The following is a 14,375-nucleotide window of genomic DNA, read 5'->3' as shown; positions in this document are numbered from 1 at the left end:
CCAGCAGAGGCAGATGGATCCCTGAGTTCAAGGCCAGCCTGGTCTACACAGCAAGTTCCAGGACAGCCAGGGCTACAAAGAGGGGGGACGGGACCCTACAAAGCTTTAACATATCTTCTCCAAAAATTATGAATCCCACAGTAATGGCTCATAATAAAAAGTCACCTGGGAAGAACTTCCAAATAATTTTAAAAATTATTATAATTATGTTCAAACAACTCAAAGACACAAATATACTCCAAGAGAATAAAAATAAAAATAAAAAAAGAGATGCGTGAAATAAGGAAGGTAACTGAAGATGGAAATACTGCCGAGGAAAACCCACCCTGAATTTATGCTGAAAGGAAAACAGTTACATAAAACATTTCAGTGCAGAGTTGCCAACCAAATGGACCATGTGGGAAACAGAGTTGGAGCCAGAAAACAAAGGAGAGCAATGGGATCCCTCAATAAAAGTCAATGAGAAATGTTCAAATAAGTTTTAAAAGGATATGGAAAGATCATGGGAAAGCTTTAGGCTATCAAGAAAACACTTAACCTTCAAATTACAAGAAAACAGTTCCAATAAGTCATAGAAGAAAATTTCCCAACTCTAGAGGGAAAGATGATCATTCAGGTATGAGAGGTAGACAGAACACCAACTGGACAGGACCAGAAAAGAAACCCCCAGACATAATTACACCAGTAAAAGCACAGACTCAGAAAGGTCCTGAGCGTTGTGGGAGAGGAAGGCAAGCCTCTTCTGAAGGCGGGCCCATCAGGCCAACACCTGTTATCTAACAGAAACTCAGAAAGGCAGCATGGCCTGGAAAAACAGATTCCGAGCTCTGAATGACAGTAACTGTCAAACCACATTATTATACTCAGCAAAACTATCTGTTCAATTGAAAGAAAAATTCAAACTTTCCATGAAAAAGTGGACTAAAGGGATGTGTCGACAGGAAGCCAGATCTACAGGGGATACTTAGGTCTGAAGAAGATAAATATACCCAAGAATTCACAAGGACCAGACAATGCCAGGACACCTACAAAGAGGTCTGAGAAAATACCACAAACCATCAAAATGACAGGAATTAATACACATCTCTCAATAATAACTCTTCACATTAATTGTCCTAATTCCCCAATAAAAGATACAGACTAGATTAGAAAATGGGCCATCTATATATAGAGAGACAGACAGAGAGATTGCTGCCTCCAAGAAAAATACCTCAATACCAGCTTAGACTCAAAGGATAAAAAGGGTATTCCAGGCAAAGAGAACTAAAAAAGCAAGCATAATTATTTTATGAAAACTAATCAGAAGGGATTAGGAAGGTCACTTCATACTCACTGAAGGAACAATCTACCAAAAGATACTACAATTCTAGACATGTATAAACCAAATACTCCATTAAAGACATACGACTTATCAAAACCCACTTAACCTCAACACAGTAACTGTGGATGACTTCAGTATCTCATTCACACCAATAAAAAGGTCACCTAAGATAAAAACTAAACCGAGAAACATTAAATAACACTCTATCAAATAAATGGACCTAATAGACATCTACAGAACATTTGTAGCCGTTAAGGTTTCTTGGGTCCCACCTGACCCCCGCAGACCCATAGACACTTATAAAATAATTACTCAAGAGACTTAATATTATTTATAACTGCTTGGCCATTAGCTCAGGCTTATTACTGATTAGCTCTTACACTTAAATTAACCCATAATTCTTATTTATGTTTAGCCACATGGCTTGGTACCTTTTCTCAGTTCTGCCTTGACATCTTGCTTCCTCTGTGTCTGGCTGGTGACTCCTGACTCAGCCTTCCTCTTCCCAGAATTCTCGTCTGCTTGCCCCGCCTATACTTCCTGCTTGGCTACTGGCCAATCAGTGTTTTATTTATCAACCAATCAGAGGAACACATATTCACAGTGTACAGAAAGACATCATACAACAGAACAATCCACCCAAAAATTAATGAAAAATATGGTTTCACAATGAGAAATGTCCCTGTGTTTAAATACCTGGTCCCTGTGGTGGTTTGAATGAGAATGGCCTCCATAGGCTCATACATTTGACAAGGGAGTAAAACCATTTGGAAGGTTTAGAAGGATCAGGAAGTAAGGCCTTGTTGGAGAAATTGTCACTGGAGGTGGGATCTGAGGTTTCAGAGGTCCATGCCAGGTCCAGTGTCTGTCTATCTGTCTCTCCTTGTCATGGTGTCTCTTCACAGCAATAGAATGGTGACTAAGACAGTTCCTCAGCTGGTGGTTTGGGGAGGTTATGGAACTTTTAGGAGACAGGAGCCTTTCTGGAGGAAGGATGTTACCAGGGGTGTGCTTTGAAGGTTTATGCCTTACCCTACCCCTGTTCTCTCTTCCTGTTTGTAGATGAAACAAGTCATCAGTCAGCTTCCTGCTTGCTCCTGAAACACCAGCTTTTCCTAACTGCTGACCTTCCTTCCCTGCCATGATCAACGTTATCCTCCTGCCACTGTAGGCCAAAGCAAACCTATCCTAGTTTCTATCACTGTGATAAACCAACAAGTGAAGCCCCTAAGAGAAGACAAAGAAAGGAACTCAAGCCAAGAACCTGGAGCAGAGAATGAAGAGATGCTGGAGCCTCCCACAGCAAATATTAACAAGAAAAATCATCCCACCGAGTTGCTTATAAGCCAATCTGATGGAGGCATTTTCTCAGCTGAGGCTCTTCTTTGAGGATGCCCCTAGCTTGTATCATATTGACAAAAAAAGAACTAACCATCACAAAACCCTTTCTTCCTTCATTCCCCTTTGTCATATTTTCACAGCAATAGAAAAGTAACCACTGCGAATACACATTCTCTCTGCAGCCCGTGGAGCTTCCTCAAAAATCAGTCATAGATTAGGATACAAAGCAACTCTTAAAAAAACACAGGAAAAGGTGGTGGTGGCTCACATCTTTAATCCCAGCACTTGGGAGGCAGAAGCAGGTAGATCTCTGTGACTTCCAGGCTAGTCTGGTATACATAGTTCCAGGAGAGCTAGGGCTACACAGAGAAACCCTGCCTCAAAAATAATAATAATAATAATAATAATAATAATAAAATTAAAATTAAAATTAAAAATAGACACAAAGCATAGAACTCAGGAGGCAAACACAGGCAAATCTCTGAGTTTGAGGCCAGTCTGGTCTACAAAGTGAGTTCCAGGACAGCCAAGGCTACACAGAGAAACCCTATCTGGGGGGCAGGGAGGAAATCAGTACAAAGAATCAATGAAATGAACTGGATGTTTGAAAATATTAAGATTAAGAAATCTTTAGCTCAACTAGTCAAAATTCAAAAAGACAAAAATTAATACAATTAGAGGTGAAAATGGACACATTATAAGAGATACTGAGGAAGTTCAGAGAACCCTAAGGACAAACCTAAAACTTAACAATACACTAATCTGAAAGAAATGGATGAATTTCTAGATGCATATGACCAAAGTTAATTCAAGATAAAGTAAATAATTTAAACAGACCCACACAGAAACAGACTAGTGGGATTAACAGGAAAACGGCTACTCTACCCAAAGCAATCTACTGATTCAAAATTTCAAAGCAACTCTTCAAAAAAAATAAACTCAAAACTCATATGGAAATACAAAGGACAGAAGATCGCAAAAACATTCCTCAGTAATAAAAACACCGAAGCTCTGATTTCCAGTTACAATACAGTGTTACAGCAATACACAACACAGCACTGGCAGACAGGCAGACATTGATCAGTACAACAGAATGCTCCTACAGCCAACTGGTTTTTGACAAAAAGGTCCAAAGTACACAGTGCAGAAAAGTGGATACTAAATGTAGAAGAATGAAACCAGATTCTCTCCTGAGTCGGTCCCCTCAAAACTCAACTCCCAATGATCAAGGACCTCAAAAATAAGTCTGGATACCTGAACCTCTTAGAGAGGGAAGTAGGGACTATGTTTCATCTTAAAGGCCCAGGGAAAGACTTTCTGAACAAGACCTCCAATAATGTAGGCATTAAGATCAACAATTAATAAACAGAATAAAGATTCTATGCAGCAAAGGACACCCTAATTCCAGAAGAGGCCACCCAGGAAATGGTTAAAAAAAAAAAAATTAACAGCTATAAAATTGACATAGGATTAGTGTTTAGAATATACAAAGACCCAACCAAACAACACCCCCCCCCAAAATCCTAAACACAGAAACAACACAAAACACAATTAAAAACTGGGGCATAGAACTAAACAGAGTTCTGGGGGGCGGGGAACAGATGTACTTAGTCATTAGAGAATGTAAAATAAAACTACTTAGAGATTTTTATCTCTCTCCAATCAGAATGACTAAAATGAAAAAAATGTCAGCATGCATATATACTGAATATAAATATTAGCATGCGGACTGACAGTGTGTACTGCAGCTGGGTATTAGGGTGCACAACTTTAATCCCAGCACTTGGGAGGCAGAAGCAGGTGAATTTCTATGAGTTAGAAACCAGCCTGGTCTACATAGTTCCAGGACAGCCAGGGATATATGAGATACTGTCTTAACAAAAAAAAAAAAAAAAAAAAAAGGCAGAATATAAAACTGGGACATCAGCTATGGCAATGAGTGTGGTTCTTCCTCAGAAAGCTAGAAATAGATCCACCATATCTAATCTTGCTATCCCAATTTTGGGCTTATTCTCAAGCCATCTATATCCTACTAGAGACATTTGCACATCCACGTTCACTGCTACTCTATTCAACAATACCTAGGAAACAAAAAACAGTCATAGTATCCATAATAATTGATGCAAGTACACAATGAAGTATCATTCAGCTATAAAGAAAAATTAAATTGGGAAATTCACAGGTAAATGGATGGACCTGGAAATAACCATTCTGAGTGAAGTAACCCAGACACAGAAAGAAAAACACTGAATGTTCTCTTTCATATGATGGCTAGCTGTGAAGCTTTAGATATGTGTTTAAATGGGAAATTAAGGAAATCAGGAAACCAGCAAGGGGCCATGAAGGTCTGGATTTTAAGAGAAGGAAATAGAATGTAAGATGCATGAAGGCAGAAAGGGAATTAACGGGAGGAATGAATGAGGTGGGATGGTTGGGCAAGGTAGAAGAGGGAGCATGGAGAGGGCTAACTAACACTAAAGACATTTGACAAAGCCACACAAAAACTATTATAGCCATTTCCTAAAATATATACATATACACATACAAAAGGCATTTAAATATTATCTTCCTGTCACAGGAGGGTGGCACGATGCCTTTCCTAGATACCATAGGCTATCAAGTAAGAAACCCTGTGGTGGTATTGTGTTCCCCAAAATACTGTGTACTCTAATAAATTTATCTGGGGTCAGAGAACAGACAGCCACTAAATAAAAAGGCTAGAAAATGGTGGCACTCACACCTTTAATCCTAGCATTCCAGAGATAGAAATCCATCCCTCTGGATCTCTGTGAGTTCAAGGCCACATTGGAAATAGCCAAGCATGGTGACACACACCTTTAATCCCAGAAAGCTAGCCTTTAATCCCAGGGAGTGGTGGTAGAAAGCAGAAAGATATATATAAGGCGTGAGGACCAGAAACTAGAAGATTTTGGCTGGTTAAGCATTTGGCCTGGTTCAACTTCAGGCTTTTGAGCAGTAATTCAGCTGAGACCCATTCCAGATGAGGACTCAGAGGCCTCCAGTCTGAGGAGACAAGACCAGTTGAGGATCCGGCAAGGTGAGATAGCTGTGGCTTGTTCTGTCTCTCTGATCTACCAGCTTTGACCCCAATAACTCGCCTCGGATTTGATTTTATTAATAAGAACTTTTAAGATTCCTGCTACAAAACCCAGTCAGTACCAGGTCTGGATTACCTCATTTCAAATCGTTCATCAGCAGGGTTCCATAAACGCTCTTCCCACTAAATCAAGAGACTATAGCTATTGCCTTGCTCTTAACTACCATCAAGAACTTGACAGTAAGACCCTATTGCTAAGGATACTAGACATCTAAGTCGCAGGATGTGGAGAAATCAAGTTGGATGCTTCATTCCTACTGTTAGCCTTCACAGTGCTGGAAGAGTCTATGCACACTATTAGGGGAGAAAAGTCATCTACATTCATACTCAGCTGTGAATCCTGAAAGCTAAAACCATGATTACCCTGGCAAGATCATGCCCACTGGTTTGGCAATGGTCTAACAGTATGAGAGTAACCAACCACACACTTTCTAACTGGACTTAAAGCCCACTTCTCAAAATGAAACTGGTGCCTAGTACTATTTACTGGGCCAAATCCCATGGCTGGCTAGGTCATTAACTCTAGTAGAGAAATCTAGAATTATTATACTAAATGAACATATTAATAAGCTATCCCCTAAGTTGTCTTAATAACCATAGATTAGTTTACCTTTCCACACTCACCACAGTAGCCTCTTTTTGTAGTAGATTGCAAAGACCCACAACTAGTCAATGTACAGAGACTAAGACTCAGGAGTGCTCAGCTCTAAATGGGACATCTAAATCCAATCACAGCCAACACCTCCAAGAATCCTCTTAGAAGAAGGGGCAGAAGGACTTTAAAGAGCCACAGGTAGTAGCCATCTACAGCAAAACAGTATTTGCTGGGCAAGACCGAGGCAGGGCACCCATGAACTCACGGTGGCTGTGAGTGCATGTTAGAAGACTTGCACAAGGTCAAGGCAACAAAACCCCAACATGGCTGTGGGAGTGGCTCATAAAGACCCACTGAGGAGCTATCAACAGTGGATCTCTACTAGGGGAAGAAGAGTCATTTTCTTCAGGGATGTGGCCCTAAGAAGCTACCCATGCTCTAGTAGACAGTCCTACACCCGTGCACATACAACCAGCATTAAGGAGACTCAGTGCATCTAACACCACAGCACATGAAGCTAGGGGGGTCAAAGTGTTGGGGCAATAGAGGAAGAACTGGAGGAGAGGAAATGGAAGGCGGATTTGATCAAAACATATGCATGTATGAAAAATCCTCCAGCAATAAACATGGAAGGTCCTTCCTGCTGAGAAAAAGTTCATAGGTGAAGTGTAACAGAATAATATTCTTATGGTTTTCAGATCTGACATCTGTTTTCCGTTGTGGAGATGTGGTGATGGGGGTGTCTTGCTATGAAGCTTGTGTCAAATTCACAGTCCTCTTGCTATGGTGTCCCAAGCGGGGGTAGGTACAGGACTCCAATCTCTAAAATGTTTTAGCATTTAACAGATAAGACACACACTTAGCCTCGGTCTCCTTACTCCACCCCTCATTCTCTTCATCTATCCAGGCAGTCAACATACTGCCCGTCTGAGGGTTTGTCTGACTATCAAAAGGGCTTTAAGGGAACTTCGATGACCACAAAAAGCAGCAGCAGCAGTAGATACTAGAAACAGGCGCTGGGGAGGGGGCCCAGAGGTTAAGAGCAATTACTGTTCTTACTTAAGAGCAATCACTGCTTTTGTAGAGAACCAGGATTTGGTTACCAGTACCTAGATCATGGCTCACAACCACTGTAACTCCAGTTCAAGGGTATCCGACACCTCTTCTGACCTCCATGGATGCCTACACACAGGTGGTGCACACGCACACAAAATGAAACAAAGGAAAAACTAGAAGTAGGAAAAGTACCATCAAGTCCTCTCCTCAGTCTCAGAAAGAAGAGCTCTCTGAAGTCAAAGGCACTGTGCACAATACAGCAACCATCCTCCCAGTCAGCCATCTCTAGCTACTCACCTATAAACTAAAACACTAAATTGCAGACTAAACATACATTTGAAGACATTAAAAAATGTACTATTATTTTATTGATAAAATTAAAGAAATTTCACTCAAAATTAACAAGTGAGCTATTTCATTAAAAAAAAAAAAGAAAAAGAAATGAAACCCTAAACCTTCTTTAATAAATCTTCAATCTTACAGTCAAATAATTTTGTTGTTGCTGAAGCAGTGTCTCAAATACCCCAGGGGAGATATGTGGCCAGGAATGTCCTTGAACTTGGAATCCTCCTGCTTCCACTTCCCGTATGCTATGATCTCCAGCATGCACTGCACACAGGAGTAAAAATCAAGGCTCTCTTGCATGCGGGGCAAGCACACTGCCATCTGAGCCACACCCCCCCCCAGTCCTAAAGCATTTTTTGAAGTGTTCCATCAAAACAATAAGAGTCAACTCAAAACCACCACTTTAAAAAAAAATACTACTCACAATGCTACTCTTCCCAAGCTTTAGAAAGTCTTCTATGTGAGGAAACAGGTCATGGACATGAAGTTTCATTGTTTACAAATACTGTGCTGTTTAAAACATTCCAGGTTTTCCAAGTTTTAAGTTCCACTCGTGTGTTACTTAGAACAGTTCTAGCCGATATCAAAATGAAGAGACCAGGAAGAGACCAGGAAGATGTTGTTAAGTGCTAGCCTGAGAGCCTGAGTCCTGGTTACAGGCACCAACATAAAAGCCTGTGTCTTTGCAGTTAACTTCCGGAAGGCACACCCCCTGGAGCTCATTTCAGGCCAGTCTGGCCAAATCTCTAAAGGCCACAGTAAGAGACCCTACTGAGACCCCATCTTGAAAAATAAGGTGGAGAGAGGCTGAGGAAGGCATCCAAACCATGCATACCAGCTAACAAATGTGTACTTGCACACACAATATTAAGACAGATGTTACTTACACACCATGTCCACAAACAGGAAAAGTGTATGTTCAATGCTTTACCAAACATTAAAAGTTTTGTTTTTTTTCTTTTTGACTCAGGTGGCCCAGGCTGCACTATGGAGCTAGGCATGACTTTGAACTTATGATCCTCTTGCCGCCAACTGCTGAGTGCCGTATCATCAGGCATGTATCACCATGCCGTTTTAAATGTCTAACTCACTCTCCAAATGTGTATACACATATGCATCGTTTCCCTGTGTAGCTGAGGACCACAGACGAACACTAGAAATGAAGGCATGTACCACCACACCCTGTTTATACAGCGCGAGGAGAGAGCCCAGAACCTCCTGCATGCTACGAAACCATTCTACCAACTGAACTACATACATCTCGGTTTCTAAAAATAAAGGTTTTGGACACTAATAGCTTCCCAGTTGTTTTGTCCTTTGTAAAAAGACTTTCAAATTCTCAGTCAAGTCGCAGGAAGTGCATCACAAAGCACAGTTTAATTAATGATTCAGCCGGATTCCCAATAACTAATCAGAGGAAATACTCTGTTTCAAAGCTACTTGTCCACAGTGCTAGACCAGTTAGGTTTGGGTTGATTTGCATTTTAGAATCGGATTTTAAACCATAATATAACTTCTTCCTTTTATGAATTTTCAGTACATCTTTCAGATGTGAGAGTGAAACTTGGTTTTAACAAGTATCATAACTCATTCTTATGAAAGCTTTAACCAGAAGACTAGTTATGAGTTACAAAGGTTCAGGTTTCTTCTTAAAATACCCCCGTTACTCAGACTGAAAACGCACTTGCTACAGTTTAGCTTACACGGACAGACTTCTTACAGTCAAACATCTACTCCTTTGAAAACACTTGCTCCCCACCCCAAAACTTGCTAGTTGCTGAAGTAACAGTGCCTGGACCTTCACCTCTGGAGGGCCCTTAATTCATGCTGAACACGTTTCTTGGCTCCAATGAGAATTTTTTTTTAATACATAAGTAATTACACTTGAATTATTAAGAAATAAGAAGAATAAAATAAAATAGCTTAAAAATGTGACCCAAGACTATTTTCCTAAAAACGAATTTTAAACTTGTTACCGTTCTAGTTGAAGAGTATCTTCACAAGCCATCTAAAAGGCAAAACTAAAAATATCCCCAAACACTGCCTGTATCTTTAAAGTAAGGCACTCAAACTGAAGTAGGTTGTATCCCTGTCCAAGAACATTAAAGAATGGTGTAAGTACACACTGTGCTTTAGGAGCCCAAAGGGTTTTTAACGACAAATGCTTTATGTTAATTAAAACTGGATTTTAAAGACAACCTCTATGTTTGTGAATTAGAGGATCAGAAATAGGTATTTTACTTTTTGGAACACTTGGTAATATTGCATGTCAGGCATAGTGGGGATCTTTAAAACACACTGTGGCAAAACTAAAACCACCCCTGGCTCTTTCTCCCAGAACTTTCACATGATGTGAGTAACTTGACCTTTTAGATACTTTAACCACGGGGATGACAGAGTATGCAAAAGCACCTTGCTGTAACAATCACGAAGCAAAGACTCTGCTATTCTGTGCAGCCAAGACCGGGAGAGAGGGAAAAAACAAAAACTAAAAAATGTTGTGTTACACTGGAGAGGAGACTCTTAAGATCTGTTATGTTCCACCAGTGACGCCGAGAAACTGTCAACCAAGGGTGACCGCCGCCAGAGTGACCCCAGTGCAATATTCCAATTCTCCTCCAAAAGGCCCCGGGCCCTTATACCACCCCCACCACGGGGTAAAGATGTCCTAGTCCAACTCTTGAGTCACCTCGGTCTCTCCCTGCCACCTCCAGAAGGTAAACAAGGACCATAAGCACCCAAATTTGCAAATCTGCAATCCTCCACCGAGGCAGAAGGTCGGTCCTCGGCAATTCCCTAAGCGCGGGCATCCCACTGAAGACTTCCACCAAATACTCCAAAGCTCCCAGCCTTGCCCCTCGTGGGTAGCTCCAGGCTTTATGGCTAGAGAAAGTACTCGCAAACACCCATGCATAATCATCCGGTCACGCGTAGCAGCTTCTCGGCTTCCAATTTAAAAAGCACCCCTCCCCAAGAAAGACCAACTGTGGCAGCACTTCCCCGACTACTAAAGTGTGGCCTCCCAGACGGAGGCACTGGCCCTTTAAAGGCTCCAGCTTCCTGTACACGCGGTCCCTCCCTCCCCGCCCGCTCCCGCCCCGGCCAAGGGTCACACTTGAACTTTAGGCTACCCAGAGCCTAAAAGCCGTGGCCGCCCCCTTGCACGCGTCGGACACCCTACCCAGAGAGTAGGAACGCTCGACCACCTTGCGCAGGTCACTTTGGCTAAAACCCAATTCGCTCCGGCCCCGGGGACCTGGGGCAGCTGCCGGCCCGCACCTAGCTCGGCCAGCTGCGCGTCTTTGGCCACCCCAGCGGCAGCCCGAGTCCCCAAGGGTGCGTGTGCGTGAAGGGGGACGTCTCCAGGGCTCCTCCGGGGAAACCTTGGCGGCCAAAGGCTGGGAGAGTTGGGTGCGCGTGTGGGCGGAGAGCAGCCGCCCGAAGAAGCCTCGCGGGTTCGGGGTGTCAAGAAGGAGAGCGCAGCGGAGTGAACCCCTCCGCTCCAACAACGAGCTAACTTTCACGCCTGCCAGATCTGGCGTTCCCCTTTAGTTCCCAAACAAGCCCTTTCCGGGTCCCCCCGCGAACTCCCTGGCGCGGCACTTGGTCCAGCGCTCCAGGTCTCCGCGAAGCCCCCCGCCAGCCACACCTGCCGTTTCTCACCCGCTCTCCCCGCACGCCCTGCCATTTCCGGGGGGGGAGGCCCCCCGCAAACCCCACACCTGCCGACCCCCCTCCGCCCGCCCGCCCCCACCCACGTCCCGCAGGGCCACCCCGGCGCCGTTCACCTTCCAGCCGGCCGAGCTGTTGCTGTCGCCCTTATCCTTGAAGTAGGGCACGCTCTTCACCATCCACTCGTAGATCTGCGACAGGGTGAGCCTCTTCTCGGCCGAGCTCTCGATGGCCTTGGTGATGAGGTCGGCGTACGACAGGTTGCCCCACGCGTTGCGGCGCGACGAACTGCTCTTGCGCGGCTGTCCCGCCAGGGGCCCCGCGGCGGCGGGGGCACGGGCGGGGGCTGCGACAGCGGCCCGCCCGGCGGGGGCTGCTGCGGTGGCGCCGGGTGCACGCAGCCCGCCTCGGGGCCCTGGAAGTCCCCGCACAGGCCCCTGCTGGCCGCGGCCGCCACGGCCACGCAGCCCGGCGCCCGCGCGAAGTCCTCGCTCTCCTCCAGCAGGCTCAGGTTGCTCATGAAGTCGCCGCTGACAGCGGCCGCCGAGGCCAGGGTGGCCGCGGCGTCGGGGTTGGTGGCCGCGCCGCCGCCACCCGACGGCGCCGGGCTGGAGGTGGTCGAGTTGGACTGGGGAAACTCGGGCCTGGGCAGCGGCCAGGTGCAGGAGCGCTGCCGAGGCAGCGGCTCGAAGTCCGGGTCGGTCTCCACCACCTGGGGCGCTTCGGCCATGGTGACCCCCCGCCCCTCCCCCACCCGCAGCAGAGAGTACCGGGAGACGCGGGCACCGGGGGCCGCGCGGGGCGGGCGACCGGAGGGAAGAGTCGCTCCGAGCTGGGGCGGGAGAGCCCCCCGCGGTCAGCGGACGCACGCCGGGGCGAGGCGCGGCGCGGCGCGGCGCGGCGCGGCGGACGGACGCGCCCAGAACTTCAACTTGGCTGGGTCACCACGGGCGTCCAGGAGCCTCCGACTTCTGCGGCTCGCACCGGGGCACGGAGCAGGCCGCGGGGCCCGGCGGCCGGGGCGCCACGCTCCCGCTGACAGGGCCGCGGACCCCAGAGCCGACGGGCGGACGCCGCGGGCCGCTGTCGCCCTCCTCTCGCCTCTCCCCGCGGCCGCGCGACAGCAGCGCTGCTGCCTGTTGAATGTGGCGGCGGCAAGGACTGCAGCGACTCCGCAGCCTCCTGACTTACGAGCTCCGCACAGGCTCCCCGCCCGCGGCGGCGCGCGCGCCCCGGCCCGCCCCTGACTGGCAGGCGGCGCGGCCAATGGGCGCGCCACGTCCCCGCCGGCTAGCCAATGAGCGCGGGCCTGGGCGGGAGCGGCTCTCCTTCGGGAGGCGGCAGTGAGGTTGGTGGGGGGTAGTGGGGTGTTTTTCTTTCTCACACTTTTTTTTTTTTTTTTCGATCTCCGTTATTATTTTCTGTAATTCTCAAGTGTTTCTGAGTCTCTCGCCTCGCAAGAGTTCGGATTGCCAGGAGGCAAAGCAGCGTGGAGGCGGCGACCATACTTTTGTTTACTACGCGGAGTGCAAACGAGTAACTCCTCCTCGGAGCCCAAACCCGGGCTCCAGGGGTGGCGCGGGGCCACTGCGCGCTCCCGGGCGCGACGTGGGCGGCGGGGCTCCTCGTGGATTCCACTAAGCCCGCTCCGCCCACGCTTCTTCGCGGAGCTCTGGGGACGTCGGTGGGGTTTGTTTTGGAGGAATGTTTTCCTAAGCTGGCATCTGTCCGGGCCGCCTCGGGTTCGGAGATCTTTAGAGTGGAGAGCCCTGGCTCTGCGGCTCCGGGTCCCCCTTCCTACAGTACCCTTGCACACCTGCAAGCTGAGACACTCTGCGGTTCGGTCCAGCCCCCAGCCGCCGGTCATCCTGAACCCCAGAGAGGTGCGGCTCGGGGAGAAGACACGACTGTTGCACAAGCGCACAGATCCAGTAGCGCCTCGGATCTGAAGTCGGCTGTGGGAACCGCTTTCCTGCCACGGGAATCGCACTGTGCCCCGAGAACCGGAGTGGTGGCCAAAGGGTCAGGGCAGCGTTTTAGAGACAACCTTGTCACTTTATTACCCCTCATTAAGTTTAACTGGTTGCTTATTTCTTTTTTATTTCGAGTGGAAGCGATGAGGTGTTGAGAGAAATCGAAAAAGGAGATCAGACCCAAGTGTTGGGGCACAGCCCTCCCCCCAGGGTCTTTTAAGCTTCCTGCTTCTGCGCCATCAGCCTGCTCCCACCTACACCTCACTTTTCCCAATGTGAGCTCCCAGATCTGGATATCTAGTATAAGCTCAGCAGGGCCAAAGGTAGAAAGATAATGACCCTTTTCGTCGTACAGAGTAGGAGAAAATGTTTCCTCGCTCGCGTTTCTGATTTGCTTTCTCTTTTAAAAAGAAATGAGGATGGCCTTTTCTTCTCATGAATGAGAATCCTTACAATTGAAGGTGAATATTAGGGTTTTAAATGTTTCCAAAAGGACAGCCCCTAATTTCCTGTTGCTGTTGTATTTCACTCTTCTTTCTTACATGGAATTTTTGTATTTGAAAGGAAGCATCTAAAGAAAACCAGGTTCTTACAAAGGCTAGAACTGTGTAGAGATTTGTTCCTGCCTTTGTCTCAAGCATCTCTCTAGTCCAGGCCCATATTTCTTCATAATCCCTTTATCGCAGTGGCTTCCTACTGATTCTAAAGGAGATGTGGGTGGAGATTCCTGAACCAGGACATGGGTTGGTTGTCACCTCTTCCCCTGGACTATAAATTTGGGCAGGTGGGGTCTTCTTTGGCAGCCACTGGGAGACTTGAGTAAACCAGTGAATTTCTAAGGACCACAAAGAACAAGTCTTTGCTACTCCTTCCCTTTATAATCACAGTCTGCCGAGATGGGCCCACATTCAGACAGCCGCACCCTGCAAATAGGATGAGCACCAGTGGATCATT

At 46.6% G+C, this 14,375-nt stretch overlaps 1 protein-coding gene across 1 annotated transcript in view; it reads right to left on the bottom strand.

Moving 5' to 3' along the window:
* Foxo1 (forkhead box O1) overlaps nucleotides 1-12,263 on the bottom strand; it is an 89,297-nt gene extending 77,034 nt beyond the window's left edge. Inside the window, 2 exon segments of the mRNA XM_028873346.2 lie at nucleotides 11,565-11,776; nucleotides 11,779-12,263. Coding sequence (XP_028729179.1) covers nucleotides 11,565-11,776; nucleotides 11,779-12,178 — 612 coding nt within the window. The 5' untranslated portion in view covers nucleotides 12,179-12,263.
* Between the last annotated feature and the right edge of the window lie 2,112 nt (nucleotides 12,264-14,375).

The sequence above is a fragment of the Peromyscus leucopus genome, chromosome 6, assembly GCF_004664715.2.
Source record: "Peromyscus leucopus breed LL Stock chromosome 6, UCI_PerLeu_2.1, whole genome shotgun sequence".
In the NCBI taxonomy this organism is placed as follows: Eukaryota; Metazoa; Chordata; class Mammalia; order Rodentia; family Cricetidae; genus Peromyscus; species Peromyscus leucopus.
Note: the sequence above shows the minus strand (reverse complement) of the source record. Positions and strands in the feature narration are given on the sequence as shown.